This window comes from Neomonachus schauinslandi, chromosome 5 (genome assembly GCF_002201575.2).
Source record: "Neomonachus schauinslandi chromosome 5, ASM220157v2, whole genome shotgun sequence".
Classification (NCBI taxonomy): domain Eukaryota; kingdom Metazoa; phylum Chordata; class Mammalia; order Carnivora; family Phocidae; genus Neomonachus; species Neomonachus schauinslandi.
In genome coordinates this window covers 86,171,146-86,189,326 of record NC_058407.1, presented here as the reverse complement: position 1 = coordinate 86,189,326, position 18,181 = coordinate 86,171,146, and the positions used below count along the sequence as shown (strand labels likewise).

At 39.6% G+C, this 18,181-nt stretch overlaps 1 protein-coding gene across 3 annotated transcripts in view; it reads left to right on the top strand.

Annotated features, from left to right (window-relative positions):
- The first annotated feature begins 206 nt into the window (after positions 1 to 206).
- Positions 207 to 18,181, top strand: part of PLEKHA5 (pleckstrin homology domain containing A5) — a 243,214-nt gene continuing 225,239 nt past the window's right edge. For all 3 annotated transcript variants that reach the window (XM_044915451.1, XM_044915450.1, XM_044915449.1), the window contains exons 1-3: positions 207 to 298; positions 440 to 519; positions 2,854 to 2,911. In XM_044915451.1, coding sequence (XP_044771386.1) covers positions 207 to 298; positions 440 to 519; positions 2,854 to 2,911 — 230 coding nt within the window. The remainder of the gene's footprint in view (positions 299 to 439; positions 520 to 2,853; positions 2,912 to 18,181) is intronic.

The following is an 18,181-nucleotide window of genomic DNA, read 5'->3' as shown; positions in this document are numbered from 1 at the left end:
GGCCCGACCCAGCCGGGGCGGCGGGGCGGGCGCCGCCCGAGGGGGTAGGGCGCGCGCGGGGGCGCGCTGGGCCGGGGAGGCGCGCTCCGGCCGCGCTCGCTCCGCGCTCCCTTCGCTCGCTCGCTCGCTCCCTCCTCCCTCGGCAGCCGGGGCGGCAGGCAGGAGAAGGCGGCGGCGGCGGCGGCGGCGGCGGCTGGGGATCAGACATGGCGGCGGATCTAAACCTGGAGTGGATCTGCTCCCTGCCCCGGTCCTGGACTTACGGGATCACCAGGGGCGGCCGAGTCTTCTTCATCAAGTAAAGAACAGGGGGCGGCGCGGTGGACCGGAGGGTGCGGGAGGCTGGCGGGAGGGGAAGAGGGAGCCGGGTCTGCGCCGCTTCAGCTCCTCCGGCGCCCCCACTCACGCTCGGTCTCTGCCCCTTCTCTCATCCGTGCAGCGAGGAGGCGAAGAGCACCACCTGGCTGCACCCCGTCACCGGCGAGGCCGTGATTACCGGACACCGGCGGCAGAGCACAGGTAACGCTGAGCCCGGCCGGGCCCGAGCGGAGTTGGGCTCCGCCGGGAGGAGGCGGCAGAGCCCGGCCGCCCGCCCGCCTCCCCGCAACCTGCCCCCAGCCGCCGTCCCCGGGAGGCGGCGAGGTGGGGCGGAGGCCGGCGGGGCGGCCGCAGGTAGAGGGGCCGCGGGAGTTCTCTCGAGTCTCCGAACGCTTCTCTCTCCTTAGCCTTTCATCGCCACTTGGAGACGGCGCCCTCTTCCTGGGCCCTCTCCCCCTTCCCAACCTGGACACCTCCCGCCGCCGCCCCGACGCCCCCAGGGAGGCCGACTCCCCTCTCCCAGGAATCTGTGATCCCGAGTTTTTCCTCCCGCAGCCACTCCTGAATCCTTCCACCACCACCCTCTCCCCCTGACCTCACCCCCTTTCAGCCTTTAGGAAGTCCTTTCCCACTGCCCTCGCTGCAGCCCCGGACCCTGGCACTCGTCCGCCGGGATAATGGTATCCACATCTTCTCCATGCTCCCCAGACAACTGCCTCCAGTCGTGCGGCTCCCTCCTCCTCCTAGGTGGGACTTGTGGGTAGGTGACTGATTGAGGAGGAGGAGGAGAGGAGTTTGGGGGTGCTGCGATCCTCTGTGTGACAGTGAATCGCTCAGGAAACGCTTGGCGCTTTTCCTCCTGCCGCCAGAGCGGCAGCCGGAGCCGGAGGAGGCATTTGCAGCTGCAGTTGCTTGCCGGCGAGATTCAAAGTCCCCGGCAGCGGCAGAGAGGTTGCACAGACCGCCAGGAGGCGGTGGGTGTGCTAGGGGGTGTCCCGCGTGTGGGCATTTGTGCCCTAATTGGAGAGGGTCGGCGGGGAAGCAGATCTCCGGTCGGTGCCTTTGCTAGCTTGTTTGAATACTGAATATGAGTTGAGCTGGAGAAAGGTTGATTGTAGCTTCAGTGCTGGTCTGGCTTTCTTTTGTCATTCTTTGTTTACATTCGTGAAACTTGTTTGTCTTTGAAATGTAACATGTGTTCTCTTACTGGCCTGCCTCTCTTTCTGGTAATTGGAAAGGCTTGAGAATTGTTTGGGTCGAAGGTGAGGCTGGCTTCAGCAGTCCTCTGGGATACTTGCTCTCCAACTCTGAGATTCGGTGAGTCTCTTAGAGTTGCCAGGATATTGAACAAGCATGCCTTTTCTGTTAAATTCTGGAGTTCAGTGAAGTGACTAATTTCGGTATTTGCAAAAAGGTGGAGGAGGAAAGGGAAAGCTGGTGTAGCAAGCACGATGAGGTTACATTTTTAAGGCATTTCTGACTAACACACTGTCATATTTCTTACCTCCCCGCTGCAGTCTCTGACTTATGTATACCTTTCAGTGTTTTGCATATATATTTCAATTTTCATGGCCTCTTTGCGTTATGGATAATAAACTTATTTCACAAAAGACAATATGGTATTTAAATTATTTACCCTAATCATCTTGTGGGATTATTTCATGCTTATTTTGGTTATGTGTAATATGAATTTGTATCCTGTTTACCCCCACAGGTTTGAAAACATTAACACTACAGAAAAATTTTATTCTTTTTTTGGTTTCACATTAATTTCTAAGACACGATCTTTTTTTTTTTTTTTCCTGGTTTGGTTTACTTTGCTTTGACTTTGTGGTTTTGTACACACATCATTGGTTTTTATTTCAGAGAGATATGGTTAAATCCAAGCCACTTGTCATTGGTAATGTGTAGCACATAAAATGACCATCATTCACCTGAATTGTTCCCAGGTTTATTACTTGAAACTTCACATCTCTTGAAGTCAAGTCTGTAGAAACATACATGTATTGAGTATGTGATGTCAGAGCTCTTTCCCCCTAATTAAGGACTTAGGAAGTTCTTTCTCATCAGTGACACTTCCTGGATGGATTCATTTATGTAGCTGAAGTTGGGTCTTAAAATAGACACAGTATACCTAAGAAGAAGCAGGTGTTGCCTTTAAGGCAGGGGTGTTTTTGGTTTTTTTTTTTTTTTGGCTAACCATCATGGGTATTTTACCTAGGCTTAGAAGGCTTCCCTTGCTTTTTTTGGATGCCAGAGAGTAGTTCTTTCTCACTGATCATTAAAGTGTATAATCATGAGATAATCTCTAATATTGTTCATTGTTTTCTGGTGGCTTTAAATTTGAATCGCCATTTTCCCAAAAATGATATTTTGTTGACTACGAGTTTTGTTACTGGTCCAACATTTTTTTTTTTTAGAAATTTACTTAATAAATGAAAATAGCTGATCATGAAAATGAATAATTAAAATGGATTGAAACTTATTTTGCTATCCCACTGAAGTAATACTAACTGTGAAATGTATGTTTTTTAGATTTGCCTACTGGTTGGGAAGAAGCATATACTTTTGAAGGTGCAAGATACTATATAAAGTGAGTTTTTTAATTATGATTTTTTTCCTTGGTAATTTGAATGCTGTAATTACTCTTCTGTTGAATAGTTGTATCTCTAGATATGATCATAATTTTTTAAGGTCTATCATATATTTATCCTTTATATAGTGTTGTAATTTTGAGAGGAAAGGTGACACTTATATAGTTTTCTTATGTTATTTGCCTGGACATTCATGCATTTGGAAATTAGATCATTGATGGCCACAATTACATTTTTGGTCCTGGGTGATAGAGCATTACAGTATTTTGTCTTTAGCATGTTACCATATTTTTTTTTCTTTTAAAGTGAATTCTGTTCATGTGTATTTTGACCAGCGCTGTTAATAAGAAGCAAAAGTAATGTGAAGCTAGGTTACCGTTGGATGAACAATGACAGGGCTGAAAGTAAAAACAAACAAATAGTAATTATTTCACAAACATCTGTTGGAGCATTGTAATTTGCCTTAGTTTATTTAAATATAAGTCTTTAAAATACAAATGTTTTATGGTTGTTTGTGATTGAATAAAAGGCTTTCACTAGAGCTTACAAAGGAGAGATGACCAGTTAGTCCTGACTTTTAATTCTATAGAACATTGAACTAATTTCTATTCTGTGTTCATTTGGTAGTACTTGGAGACAAATAAACAATGCTTGAGGTCAACAGTATGTAGGAAATTTTTTTACCTCCCAAGGGGAAAATTAAGGTGGTTTTTATATTTGTTTTAAATTAGAAACGATTTACTTAAGAGCTTGTTTTAAAATTTTTTGTTTAATTTTAAGGAACTGAGGCTTGAAAGAATACTTAAATACAAGATTTGATTGAGATGTCAATAGTTTATTAATAATAACAGATACCTAGCTAAAGTCACCTTTATTTCATTGTACCTAATAAGTTATTTTACTAAGTGATATTTTTAAGATCACACCATAATTCCATTAAATTATAATTACTTGTATGGTTTTAACATTTTTCAGAATGATATTTATGTAAAATGTCAAGGGATATTTATAGGAATTAGGAATGATTACATTTGGATATAGAAATAGAGAAGGCAGAAGTAAGATCCAGGCATAGAGGATTTCATGATGTGATTCTTTTCTGGGTATTTTTCAGTTACATCTCTTATTTGGAGATTGTGCTATACATTATTAGATGGCCTAAAAAATTAAGGCATAAGTGAAGTGCAGAGTCACCAAATATTTTCCTAGTGGCTATTTTCATCCTGTATTAAAGTGAGTTTGTATTGCCATGAAAAGGGATGCTTCCTTTTTTGGATGTAGTATTGATATTTTTGAAGAAAGTTTTTTTCGATAGAGTTCATTTATTTTTATCCAATATAATTTTACTGTACATTAAGCCTAGCTAATCTTATAAGAATAGGAGTAACACTGTAATTCTCAATAATATTTTAATTCCTGTGAATGTGTACATTCTTAGATGAACATTTATTCGATAGTACAAAATGTTATTTTGTGTGGGCTGAAAATGTTTTATTTCAGAACTGAGCTGTTAGAAAGACTGAATTTTCTTTTGTTCTAGTAGCCATTTTGATTAGATTTTCTTTTATGTTGACTTAAACAAATTAGAATCTTCTTTGAGTGTCATGCCCAAGTAAGTTTCTCAGGAAAATGAGGACAGTATTAAGAAAGGTATAATAATTTTACTTTAATTCTGATGGCATTTTTAAATTACTGAGTTTTAATCATGTGATATTAGTAGACAACCAATAATTGTGCCTGAAAGTAGTAATAATTTATATTTGAAAGTGATTTGTTCTAAAATTGAGCATGTTATAGAAATATATCACTCATTAAACTTCTTTGAAGTAAAACAATCATTGACAAAAATACATGATTTGCTGAATGTTAGGTGCTACTCCTTTTTCTTTCTGGATGTATCAGACTAATTTCTTTTAAGATTAGTTAAATCGCTAATGTAGGCCATAATTTCCTAGAAATTTTTTGCTAACTTGTATATGAGCAACTAGGGATGCTTTATCATTCTTATATGATAGGGGCACTACGTTTATCTTAAACTTTGCTATTTACCAAGTGCTTTCACATATATTGTCATGTCTGAATCTCATTTTAATCATAGAAGTAGTCAGAAGAATTACTATTTCCATTGTCACACCACATAATAAAACAACAGAAACATGCCTTTGGAACTTATAGGCTGCAAAAACAGCAAGATGAGAAACAGCAGGAACGTGAACTATATTTAGAATGTTCAGAGAAGAAAGGATAGGAGTCTGAAGTAGGAAAATGATTAATGTTGGTGGATGTATTTCTCGTTGGTTCATTCTTAGATGAAGAAAGGAGGTTATTGATCAAATTATAAGAAAGGTTGTGATATAGTGAACAGGGTGGGTTTTGTTCTCATGGAAAGAGGGAAGATAGATCAATAAAAGATGTGTTGATCCTCCTCCTAATCCTGATCTGGTGTTCCTGGGAGGTTCCCTTAAGAAGAAAGACCTAAAGAACTTGAGTTTCTATTTTTGTTCCCAAAGGTACATTTAACTCTCAGATTATTTCTCTTCTGAACAAATGTTGGTGGTTGTTCAAAATGGCATACTGCCAAAAAGAATTTATTTTTGGATAATACTTTGGTATTGACCATTGCATCTCTGGTGGTGGTAAGGTGAAAGAGGATTGGAGTTCGGGTAAGTCATAACAGCTGGGCTGTGTCTTGACCTTCTTAAAGACCATGGAGCTCAGTCTTCATGCCTTTAAATTAGGCTGGCTGGAAATGGCAACTTCTGAATTCCATCCCATTTTTAAATTTCTCTGGATTTTATAATATTTTGGGAATTTGTAGTAGTCTGCAAAATGATTAAGGGTCAAGAAGACATGATGTGAGAAATACGGAAAGCTCCTTAGCTTTCCTGTCATGCCAGCTATTGTAAACTTTGTATAGATAACCACAGATGAGTGTGAAGTGTGTAGTGCCAGAGTTGGGTGTGCTTTCTTTCTGTTGCTGCATTTTGTGCTTTGTAAGATACCTTCCCTGGAGAGCTGCGTCAACAAAGGACCTAATCGGAATTAAGAGTTGTATAGATTTGAATTGCATAATCAGTTTACTTTATATAATTTTTGAAATTGGTTCTTTAATGAAAGTTTACAGTTAGGTAAAAGAATATATGATATAGAGAATGTATTTTACTTTAAATCCATTTGTACAAAAGAATGTTAATATTTGGAAATTATTTATTTATCATAAAGATAAATAATTTTCTGAGAAGAATATTTTTTCTGTATACCTTAAGCTAGCCAGCTTAGAAATCATCACGTGTATGTATAAAAACACATATATACAGTGTTTGATTTGATTATTGGGTTTCTGTATTGCTTTAACAGTTAATTCGTGTTATTTATCTTTAGAAAGAATGCAGAAAACTGTCAGTGAATTTTATAATTTATGAAGTGTAGCTTTAAATATCCAAATAACTTAGCTTATGAAGTACAGAGGCTAATCTTAATATATTTGAAAGTTATAAAGCTTTCTGCTTACCCCTTGAAATTACTGCTTAATGACTCTGTAATGACAGGTCATGGTAGCTTAAAATGGATGTGTCACTGACTATTCCTTTGTGCTTCAAAGCTTTAAGATGGTTAACTTAAAGTGCCAAGTAAATCTTAAAACAATGCTCTCTGAACAGTGAGAAACTTTGTTCTGATTATTTAAAGGTCATTGTCTTATGCGGCAGAATTGGGAATCAAAAAATGTCTTTGCAGGGTAATAAAAGTAGTATGTAAATTTCGTGAGGTTATATTTTCATATTGCTTTTTTTCTTGACTTAAAATTTAAGTTCTGAAAATTGAACTTTTTCTTAGATATGCAAATAGAGCAGTGTTTGAATTTTGACTAATGAAGTTTCATTTCAGTATCTGCGATAGCTGAATATAATGTGTGCTTGGAATTTCAAACCAACCTGCAGTGAAGGGAATTCTAATTTGACATAGCCATTTAAGGTTGTAAGTGAGAAAATAAATGTGTTTCTTCACGGTTTGAACTATGAGCAAGGATAGGGAATGGAACATAACTGCCACCAAGAATCTTAGAATATATTACTACATATTTGATATTTAAAATTGTTGGGTACATTGATATTGTAATATATAATTGGGTATAGCAGTATAATGCTTCAGAACAATTCATGGATGTTATATTTCTTATATTCGTAACAGAGAGTTTTAGACTATAATATGTGATTATGTGTGTGAAGCAGTTTATGCTAATTCATTAGGTACAGCACAACTATGAACTATGGTTTCAAACTTCAAGGAGTCTGTAATATAGGAAAAAACAGGCAGTGTGTTAAAAGAGGGAGATGGTGGGAAAGATGGACTTACTTAGTACTAGGTCCTTCAGCATAGCATTAGATGAATTTAATCTTCACAGTGGCCTTTTATTGCTCTCTTTTTCCTTTTTTTTTTTTTTTCCAGATGATGAAACTGAAGCTTAAAGAGGTTAAGGGCCTATTGTAGGTCATATAGCCTCACTACTAGTCACTAGCATTCAAATTAAGATCTCTGCACGAAAGCCCCTCTATACCTAAAAATACTGGGCATTAAAAACAGGCCCTATGATATGTATCTCTCCATAAGTGGGGTGCCTGACACTACAGGTTTTATTTCATAGAAACAAGTACAGTGGTTAGGTTAGTAGGCCAGCCTACAAATAAAAGCTTGTTTAACCCCCTAAAACTCTTGTGACTAGTATTATATTAACAGGGTCTTAGAATTTGGTCATTCATTTACAATCTCTCAGGAGTACTTAGTAAATGATGGGCACTGTTCCAGGTGCTCTGCAATACAGTGAGGAGACTCTGCCTTCCTAGAGTCTGTACTCTAGTAGTAGAAACAGACAAAACAAAAAATGGAGCAAATAGGTAATTTAAAAATACTATCTTCTTAAAGGAAATATAGAGTGTTCTGTGACAGTTTAGGAAAGTTTCAATGATGAATTGCATTTAGAGTGTCAAGATTAGGAAGCCGGGACTTCCAGCCGTAGTGGATTTTATTGTGGAAACCCATTGTCCTTCTTTTTAGCCCAAGGACCAATGCTAGGACCAGGCCTGCTTAGTGTCTCTTTGTGGTTTCAGTGTGTAGCTTAATGCGTAGCATCCCAGTTAGTCTCTAAGTAAGTGGTGTCGATGATGATGATGTTGGCTTCTAGTCTTTGAAGGAGTTAATTGGGACAGAGTAAGAGGCTTCCCCACACCTCAGGTTGTTGCATTTTGAGAACCCTTTTTGGATTTCTTAAATGTTTTTCCCCTTCCTAAACATATACCAGAGCTTTGAGAATAAGAAAAACTAAAGAGGTCTACCACATTAAGGGGAAAAAGCAAGGAGTAGAAAAATACAAAACTGGTTAGAAGAGTGAGAGTTGGAAGCCCTGGAGATTGGCCAGATATAAACATCCCTGTATAGCCACCTTTATCTGTCCAGGAAAAATAAAGGGTTTATTAGCATTTGTTGATGAATGCACCTTTCCTGTGACCCTTTTACTTTTCCATAACAGATAGGTGTAAGTTGGGGTTAAATGTGAAAAGTTACATGTGTATATGTTTATGTGTAAATTGGAGTAAATAGTGTAAAAAAAAAAAAAAAGATCCTAGTTGTCTGTCAGATGGTGTCATAAGAAAGCCCAGGAGGAAGAGGCAGATTAAGTGGGGAGGTCTGGTAAAGGCTTGAAGGAAGATGTGGGAGTTGAGCTAGACTTGAGGGTGTAGATGGAATTCTACATTCATATAAATGACTGGTAGGATAAATTCATGGGGGTGGGAACGTGTATAATGCATGTGATGACTAGTGAGAACTAGTGTGCTGGTGAGTGATGTTAACATAGAAAATGCTGGGATACTGTTTGGAGCTATATTGTGTCTGGCCTTCAAATGTCAGGCTGAGATTTTTATTTTCTAGGTTGCCGTGGCAGATATTTTTTGGTATAGCATTAGTAGTGTAAAGTGGAGGTTTTAAGGAGATTTTAATGTAGGCAGGATAGATTAGAAAGGGGCATACCTGGAATCACGGAGACCAGTTCTGGATCTGTTGCTATAATAATCTGAGAGTTAAGTTGCTTGTACCAAGTTGGTAGTAGCAGGAATGGAAAGGAAGGAGGAGGCCATTGATCAACGCTATTTAAAAGGAGTTGACAGTCTTTAGGAGTCTTGCTGAGCTAGGAGGTTGACAGAAAGAGGTCAAAAGCTACTCAAAGCCTTTGTGTCTGAGAGGCTATAAGAATGGTTGGTACCCTTGACCAGAATAATGGAGTAGGTCGGGGGAAGGGGGAGAAGCTCTAGGTGGAAGTGTTGATCATGAGTTGGTCTTTGATCTGGTTGAGAGGACATAGCATTTTAGGTGGTTAAAATCGGCCTTTCCAAAGGACTCCCAACAGTATCTTCTGTTTCTCCTTCACAAACAAGAAGCACAACTCACTCTACCCAAAAAATCCTATCTCAGCTACCTAGTTGACTAAACTCTATATGCATATACATCCAAGCCAGAAATGTTGTATTCATCCATCAATTATTCATTCAACACATACTTATTGGGTATTTTCTGTGTGCCAGGTGCTGTAAGCTTTGTGAAGGACAGACATGGACCTTGCTCTTAAGGGCATACCGTTATTTTGTGGGAGAGACGATAATAAAATAATCACAAGTACATATTGGTAGACTGTGATAAACTCTGGGAAGTATGAATCATGCTTTGAGCAGATATATTGAACGGATTTGGCCCAATATGAGAGTTACTGGAAGAGGACTTTCTCACAAACATGAGGAATAAGCCTGCCTTTGAAAGTTCACTGGTGAAATTCCCAGAGTGGATCAGTACAAAGCAGTACAAAATCATCCGAAAAATGAAGAATAAATAGCATCTTGGGCTTGAGACTGGACCATAACCTGAGTGAAAGTTTTGCTATATCTGAACACTTGGGTGGGATTGGTGTGGTTTGGGAATTGAGTAAAAGGAGAAAAACTGCAGGAGGAAGTTACCCTCCACTAAAAAATAGAGAGCAAGGCTTCACCAACTGGTTTTGATGATTATTTCATTCCCAGTGCAAGGTCTTCCAATCACTTGTTCACAGATATATTCTTTCTTCTGATTCTCTTCGACACATTTTGAACTCCTAAATATGCCTTAGTGATTAAGATCTATCACTAAACATAATAGACCAGAAAACTATTCTGTGGATGGGGGGCAGAATATCAAAGTAAGCCTTAGTTAAATAAGTACTTTTTATAGTATGTAATAATATGCAAATACTGTAAGAAAAAAATAGAGCAGGGTATGGTGTATCAGGAGAGGAATGATGAGGAATGAGTGCGGGAAGAAAGGAGTTGAAATCAGAGAAGTTAATGGGTTGTACTGTTTGGGGATGTCATGGGTTGGTGTAATCGGCTGTTACTTAGGGAAATAGGGTGCCCCTGCAGATCTGAGCAGAGGAGGCACATGATCCGGCTTCACCCTTTGAAAGGGTCACTCTGACTACTGTGTTATGAGGAGATTTTGGAGAGCTAACAGAGCCTTCCAGAGTAAGTTCTGGTCCCCATCAGATTCTCTCCTAATATTTTTTCTTCTTAGCATATAACAAGATAATGATTAAATATTGAATTATATAATTATCATGTTTCTTTTAAGCTGCCAGTGATTATCAGTTACCATTGATTTAATAGCAGCTTTTCAGGGGGAAAAAGAGAGCACTGTGACCATATTAAATAAACCTCTCCATCTTTATTTCAGCAACAGTATATTTAAAAAGTACATGTTAGAGGGGCACCTGGGTGGCTCAGTTGGTTAAGCGACTGCCTTCGGCTCAGGTCATGATCCTGGAGTCCTGGGATCGAGTCCCGCATCGGGCTCCCTGCTCAGCAGGGAGTCTGCTTCGCCCTCTGACCCTCCCCCCTCTCATGCTCTCTCTCATTCTCTCTCTCAAATAAATAAAATCTTGGGCGCCTGGGTGGCTCAGTTGTTAAGCGTCTGCCTTCAGCTCAGGTCATAATCCCAGGGTCCTGGGATCGAGTCCCACATCGGGCTCCCTGCTCGGCAAGAAGCCTGCTTCTCCCTCTCCCACTCCCCCTGCTTGTGTTCCTGCTCTCGCTATCTCTCTCTCTGTCAAATAAATAAATAAAATCTTTACAAAATAATAATAATAAATAAATAAATAAAATCTTAAAAAAAAAAAGTACATGTTAGAATCAAGGCAATGCTTGTTTAATACCTGTTTACTCACACTCGGTATGGTAGGTAAGCTTCATGGAAAGCAGTCTTGTTCATTGCTGTATTTTTAGTCCCTTGGCCTAAGCCTTTCTTATAGTAGTTCCTCAATAAATATTTGTTGATTAAACTTTCATGATGACAGTCAGCTTAATTCCATGCTATTCAGAAACCTTATAATTTGCCTCCTTGTGAAATTTCGATATTCCCTGTCCATGTGATATTTATCCCAATATGAATTAGCAAATCATCTGTGAGTTTGGTTTATGCGATTCTTTGTAGGATCTGCTTAGAGGCTTGATGGTAGACCTGATCCATGACAAAGCCAAGAGAATGCAGGGACCTGAGATGCCTCTCAGAAGGCAGCTGAAACGTAGATATTGCCGTTGGCCATGGCATTCGCATTTAGAAACTTTCACAGTTCAGGCCGATGTGGCTTCTAGAGAGCAAGGGAGATCTGGAAGACTATACTGTTGTACTAATATGGGTAAAGTGGATGGAGACCAAATCTTCAGTATATAGACATCAGTGGCTCCTATAGAAAACTGAGGGGCCGGGGCGCCTGGGCGGCTCAGTCGTTAAGCGTCTGCCTTCGGCTCAGGTCATGATCCCAGGGTCCTGGGATCGAGCCCCGCATCGGGCTCCCTGCTCATCGGGAAGCCTGCTTGTGTTCCCTCTCCCACTCCCCCTGCTTGTGTTCCCTCTCTCGCTGTGTCTCTCTCTGTCAAATAAATAAATAAAATCTTTAAAAAAAAAGAAAAGAAAAAGAAAACTGAGGGGCCTAGAAAGTAGTTCTTATGAGGTACAGATGATGGAAGCTTTAGAGCCAGTTGGAGAACTCCTTAGGAGTAGCCTCTCGGCTGTTTGGGAATTATTCTCTGAAGTGGTCAGTAACTTCAGAAGCACCCAACTCTTTGAAGTTGTAATAATCTTTACGTTTCCCACATCCGACACATAATAGATGATTAGATGTTTGAAATGAAGACCTATTATAGATTGTTAAAAAAAAAAAAGCAAGTCTTTACCCAAATCTGGACATCCCGGGGCATTTTTCTGCTTCTCACTTGTCACCCAGTCGGGATTCTTATTGTTACAAATGTCAGTGACCCAAACTATTTTCCACATTAATTCCAGGAGTGATACAAATGAATTCTTTAAGGCTCTTACCTTTTTTTGCTTTAGAAAGCTTCTTTCCACTTAACCAGAAAAATTAAGCCTCAGCCCCAAATTATACCCTTTCAGTTTTTTAACCAAGGTTTCTTCTCTATTCCCAAATTAAAAAAATTCTTGGACAGGACTTTGACCACCTTGGATCACATGCCTATTTGCTGGAGCAAAGACTGGCCCTCTGGTCTTCAGTAATTTTCTCTCCTTGGCTGCAGCCAAAATTACTATTGGCAAGCCTTCCAGAAACCATGTGACTAGAAAGAAAGGTCCAATTCACCGTAGGAAACCAGGGTGTGAAAGACTGCAAGATCAGAGGTCTGCTGCTCCTCCCTTATAAATAGTGCTGCATGCACAGGGCCAAGAGGATGGTGAACCTGAGCATCTGCAGAATTCCAAGAATGATAGTATCAGTGATCCTCAAGGACGCTCTTTGCCGTACCTTGCGGAAGGAGTAATTGAAAAGGTAAGCAGGATGGGTCAGGCCTAGACCTGGGAGAATGGAGTGCAAGTGTTGAATTCTGAAGAAGAAACAGTAAAAACCATGCTTACTGGCCATCGTGAGCAAAGGAGATTGAGGAAAAATCACCCAGTCCTGTTGTGCTTAGGGAATTTCTGTTAATATTTCAGTATATATGCTTAATTGTACACACATATTTTGGGGGGGTCTTATTGCTACTACTGTGTTGAATACTGTTTCCATTAGTAATATTGTGTATGCCCATGGTTATGTATTCATTGGAAAATTCTTTAGTAACTACGATGTTCTGTCCTGTGAACATAGAATTGTTTAATCACTTCTCTATTTTTAGGTGGCTATGTTGTTTCCTACTTTTTGCTGTGAAAAAAATCCCATATAACATTCTTATATGCATGTCTATTTCCTAGACTTGGAATTATTGGGAAAGGATGTGACCTTTTTAAAAGGTTCAGTACCTTAATATTTTGCCAATTTGCTCTCTAGAAGATTTGTATACATTTATGTTCTCTCCTGCAGTATATGAGAGCGTATGAAAGTGCCACCATTTCTCCATTACCTGCAGTTAACACTCTTGATTGGACAGATGAAATTTAAAGGTAACTGATAAAGAATCTACGTGGATTGTTGTTAGTGATGCAGGTGGTTTAGAATAGGAATTAGTTTTCCAGTTATCTTTTGCTACGTAACCAGCAACCCCAAATCTTAGTGGCTTAAAACAACAATGATTTATAGTTTCTCCCTTTCTTTGGGTTGACTGGGCTCAGCTATACCGTTCTTCTGTTCTTTGTGATGTAACAGGTCACACATGCAGCAGACACATTCAGCTGGAATTCGGTTGTGGCTGGAATATCCAGTGTCTCTCTCCTCATGGCCTCTCATCACTTAGTGGTTTATCTAGAATTTCTTTATAACATGGCAGCTGGCTTATTTTATTTTATTTTATTTTTTTGTGAGAGAGCGAGAGCACGTGAGTATGTGCACGAGCTGGGGGGGAGGGACAGAGGGAGAGAGAGCATGCTCAGCACGGAGCCTGTGGCGGGGCTTGATCTCACAACCCTGAGATCATGACTTGAGCCAAAATCAAGAGTCGGACTCTTAACCACCTAAACCACCCAGGTGCCCCATGGCAGCTGGCTTCTAAGGAGGAACATTTCAAAAGGACAAGCCCTAGTACACAAGCACTTATAAAACCTTTGCTTACATCATGCTTGCTCATGTCCTGTTGGTCAAAGCAAGTCACAAACCAAGACCAAAATCAAAAGTGGGAGAGGACTGTACAAGCCTGTGAATACCAGTAGGTGTGGTCATAGCAGACCATTGATGTAATAGATTACCAGAGATGGTAAATAAGTTACAACTAGGATCACAGCTCTAATTGATTAGCAATAGCATTTTGAAGCACTGTATTCAGAAGAATTTGGAGACCAACTCCTGGATCAGTAGGAAAGCACGTTGCGCTATAAGCTAGTGATATTTAAGGGCTTAGATTAGGAGGTGGGTATACTGGTTGTATTTACCATCTTTTAATGTCTGTGAATTTATATCATAAAGCTATAAACCTAAAAAATGAAAGCAGTTCATGAGCTTGCATGTAAGGTCGAATAAGTTTAAAGACATTTGAGTACTTGAGTAAATTGAGTCTTAAGCTTTTGTTCATCCTGGTTCCATATTGACAATACAGTTGATGTAGTATATCAATGATAGGTAGGTAGACAGGTAGGTGTCTCACCTGCATATGCATTTGCATGTGTGTTTGTGTGGGGGGAGATTTTAAGTGCTTGACTGAGTTGTCAGCTTGAACTCTGAATCAACTCATGTGATTCCAGACAGTAATTATCAGGGGCAGTATTTCCAAGTAGGCACTATAGCACTCTGTGTTCTAAGGGAGACTTAAAGGAAAATGTTATTCCTCTGATACAGTAGTGCAGAGTCTCCTTTTTATACTTTTCCCTCCCACCCCATACTGTGCTTCCTTTTCTTTGCATTCACGTGTGCATATATAAGCAAAATTGAGATTGTATTTAAAAATGAGATTATACTAGATGTACTTTTTATTTAATAAATATCTTAGAGGGCGCCTGGGTGGCTCAGTTGGTTAAGTGTCTGCCTTCGGCTCAGGTCATGATCCTGGAGTCCCAGGATCGAGTCCCACATTGGGCTCCCTGCTCGGCGGGGAGTCTGCTTCTACCTCTTGACTCTCCCCTGCTCATGCTCTCTCTCTCTCTCTCTCTCATTCTCTCTCTCAAATAAATAAATAAATCTTTTTTTTTTTTAAAGATTTTATTTATTTATTTGAGAGAGAGAATGAGAGAGAGAGAGCATGAGAGTGGGGAGGGTCAGGGGGAGAAGCAGACTCCCTGCCGAGCAGGGAGCCCAATGTGGGACTCGATCCCGGGACTCCAGGATCATGACCTGAGCCGAAGGCAGTCGCTTAACCAACTGAGCCATCCAGGCGCCCAATAAATAAAATCTTTAAAATATATATATATAAATAAATAAATATCTTAGATCTTTTCATATTAGTAGGTATAAGTCAGCACCGTTCTTTCAGTGGCTACAAAATATGCTTTGATTATTTGACCATATCCCTATTGTTGGACATTTAGGTTTTTTAAATATTTTTTCTCAATTTCTAAAAGTGTGTAGTGAACATACTCACACATAAACTTTGTGGTTATTTGCAAATATTTTCAGAAAATGTTAAATGTGGGATAGCTGGATTAGGCCATGTGTATATTTTAGCTTTTGATAAATATAGTAAAATCCTGCTGTACATCATAAATAGGGTCTAAATATTGAAATTATTAAAATGCATACTTATAAAATTAATGAAAGACCACTGTTTTTCATTATGTCCATGGAGTCACACAAAAAATAGGAAAGTGATAAAAAGTGACACATTGTGCAAAACTGACTGCATAATGAATCAGAAAGCCCCAGGTACCAGTGCATCCCATTCCTGAATGCCTTTGGGAATTGGAGTTGGGTCATCTACTGGAGACATTTGATAGTCGCATCCAGATGAATGGTTTTACTATTCGTGGTTTACAGTTAGTCCAGCCATCTTCCAAAAAGTCTTTACCATTTTATCCTCACACCAGGCAGTGTATGGGATTATCCTCTCTCGTATTCTTGCCAGGATTTGGTATTCCCAGCCTTAACGTTTTGGCTAATCTAATGGACAAAAATGGTATCTTGTTTGAATTTGTATGTTCTTGGTTTTGGCTATGCTTGGCAAGATTTCCTCTATTTGTTGCCAGTTTGAATGTCTTCTGTAAATTGCCTCTTCCATGTATTTTTTCTGTTTTTCTGTTCTGTCATATATTCATTTGTATTTTTGATGTCTGAGCCAGTTAGCTTAGTAGAGATCTCCAAAGTATTTTGACTGTGTACTCCTACAGGCAAAAAAGTTTTTGATTATACACCCCCGTTGTATATTTATAAATTACACATGTATTGCTGTCAGTTCATGTCTTACATATTAGTAAAGCTTATTTTTTCTCACCATGATTCAAAAATTAATGTACATAGGGGTGCCAAATATTGTTTCTCACAACCCAATGGAAGTCTAGTGTACACCCACCTGGAAAGCCACGAGTTGAGAGCACAATATGAGTTAGGCCCTTTATCAGCCAGTTAGATTTGCCAAGAGGGATGTGCTTCTTTCTGTGACCCAGTGTGTATGTAATTTGTACGTCTATGGGCACTGAGTACTCTAGTGAAATAGAAAGTAGCCATGGGTCAGACCTTTGCTCTATTACTTCTATTATCCATATTTAAGAAAATTTCTTAATCCTGTTTTGTACCAGTTTCTTCTTGTCTTACCTGTTATATAGGCTGATGATGTTATGAGGTAATTTATGTAAACAAACTTTGAAAAACTGTAGAACATGGTATAGGTATAAAATACATGGGTCTTTATTTTTAAAATTTTAATTCACATGGGTATTTGTTTTGCGAGTTCATCACATTGGGTAAAAAGAGAATACGTTTCAGTGTTGCTAATGCTGGGAAACAACTTAAGATGTATGACCTACTGGGCGCCTGGGTGGCTCAGTTGGTTGAGCGACTGCCTTCGGCTCAGGTCATGATCCTGGAGTCCCGGGATCGAGTCCCGCATCGGGCTCCCCGCTCAGCGGGGAGTCTGCTTCTCCCTCTGACCCTCCCCCCTCTCATGCTCTCTCTCTCTATCTCATTCTCGCTCTCAAATAAATAAAATCTTAAAAAAAAAAAAAAGATGTATGACCTACTAACAGTGGTTCAGAAACATCATTTTAAGTCTTCATTCTGTGTAGATTTTAAACCTCTTGAAGGTAGGAACTTCACCAACACTTACTGTTATGTGCAATAAAAAGTGTTGGTGATGATATAGTGTACCTTTAATAATATACATATTCGGTTTTGAAAATGTTGTTTTCTATTTAAGAAAGCCCTGTGATCTAGGAATTAGAAATCAGTGTATTTGTGAAATGCCTGATGGTTCTAAGAAAGGCTTTCTTTAAAGAGTAAAGTAGCTACTGTCCAGGGCTATAGATTAAAAAGGCAGGACCTAGCTTGAATATATTCTCCAGGGTAATGAAAAATTTAAGACATTGTAACATTAGGGACTCTCACATAAGCAAGTAGAACTGAATTAAAAGGAGAGAATGCTAAGGGCTGTATATAATATAGTATGCCCAGGAGTGACCATGAAAAGGCAATTTTGAATATAGATGTTGCTGTTTTTTAAAAATATATTTTATGAATTTTTTTGAAAAAATGAATTTAGCTGTAAAATAAATTGTAGAAAAGGGCAGCTGAAGGATGAAGTAAGAACTAAAACCCTTGTCTTTAATAAAAAGGAATAAAAAAATTGGGACCACACCTGTGTAAATGTTAGGTGTGAAATATTTAAAATGTATTAATACTCAGGCTCTGCAAAGGTGCTGGAAAACAGGCGCTCTGAGGCAGGCACTGCTGGCTGGCATAGACCAAGCCCATGACCAGGAGTGGCTGGAGTAGGCTGGGACGAAGAACTATGGGCGGTGAGCCTAGCGAGGTCACATTCCTTCTGAACACTTTCCTCTCCCTCCCTCCTATTTGATTCTCAGAACAACCCCACAGGGTAGAAAGCAGGATAGGCCTGGTCCAGTTCAAGTCACTAAAGCTTTTATGCTTACCCAGATGAATGGGGGGGCAGATAGAATGTATACTTGTATTATCTATTTTCAAAACTTAGTTACTTAAAACTCTTGGAGGAGGTAAGAGACAGGAGGCAGACAAGAAATGGAATCCTTACTGAACTTGGAAAAAGAGGTAAGTTTCTCAGAAACTATTCATACTGAGAAATTTCTATACTTCAGAAAAAAAGCATAAAAGGACAAGAAAATCAACTTATATCTTTCTTTTATAGAGGATCCCA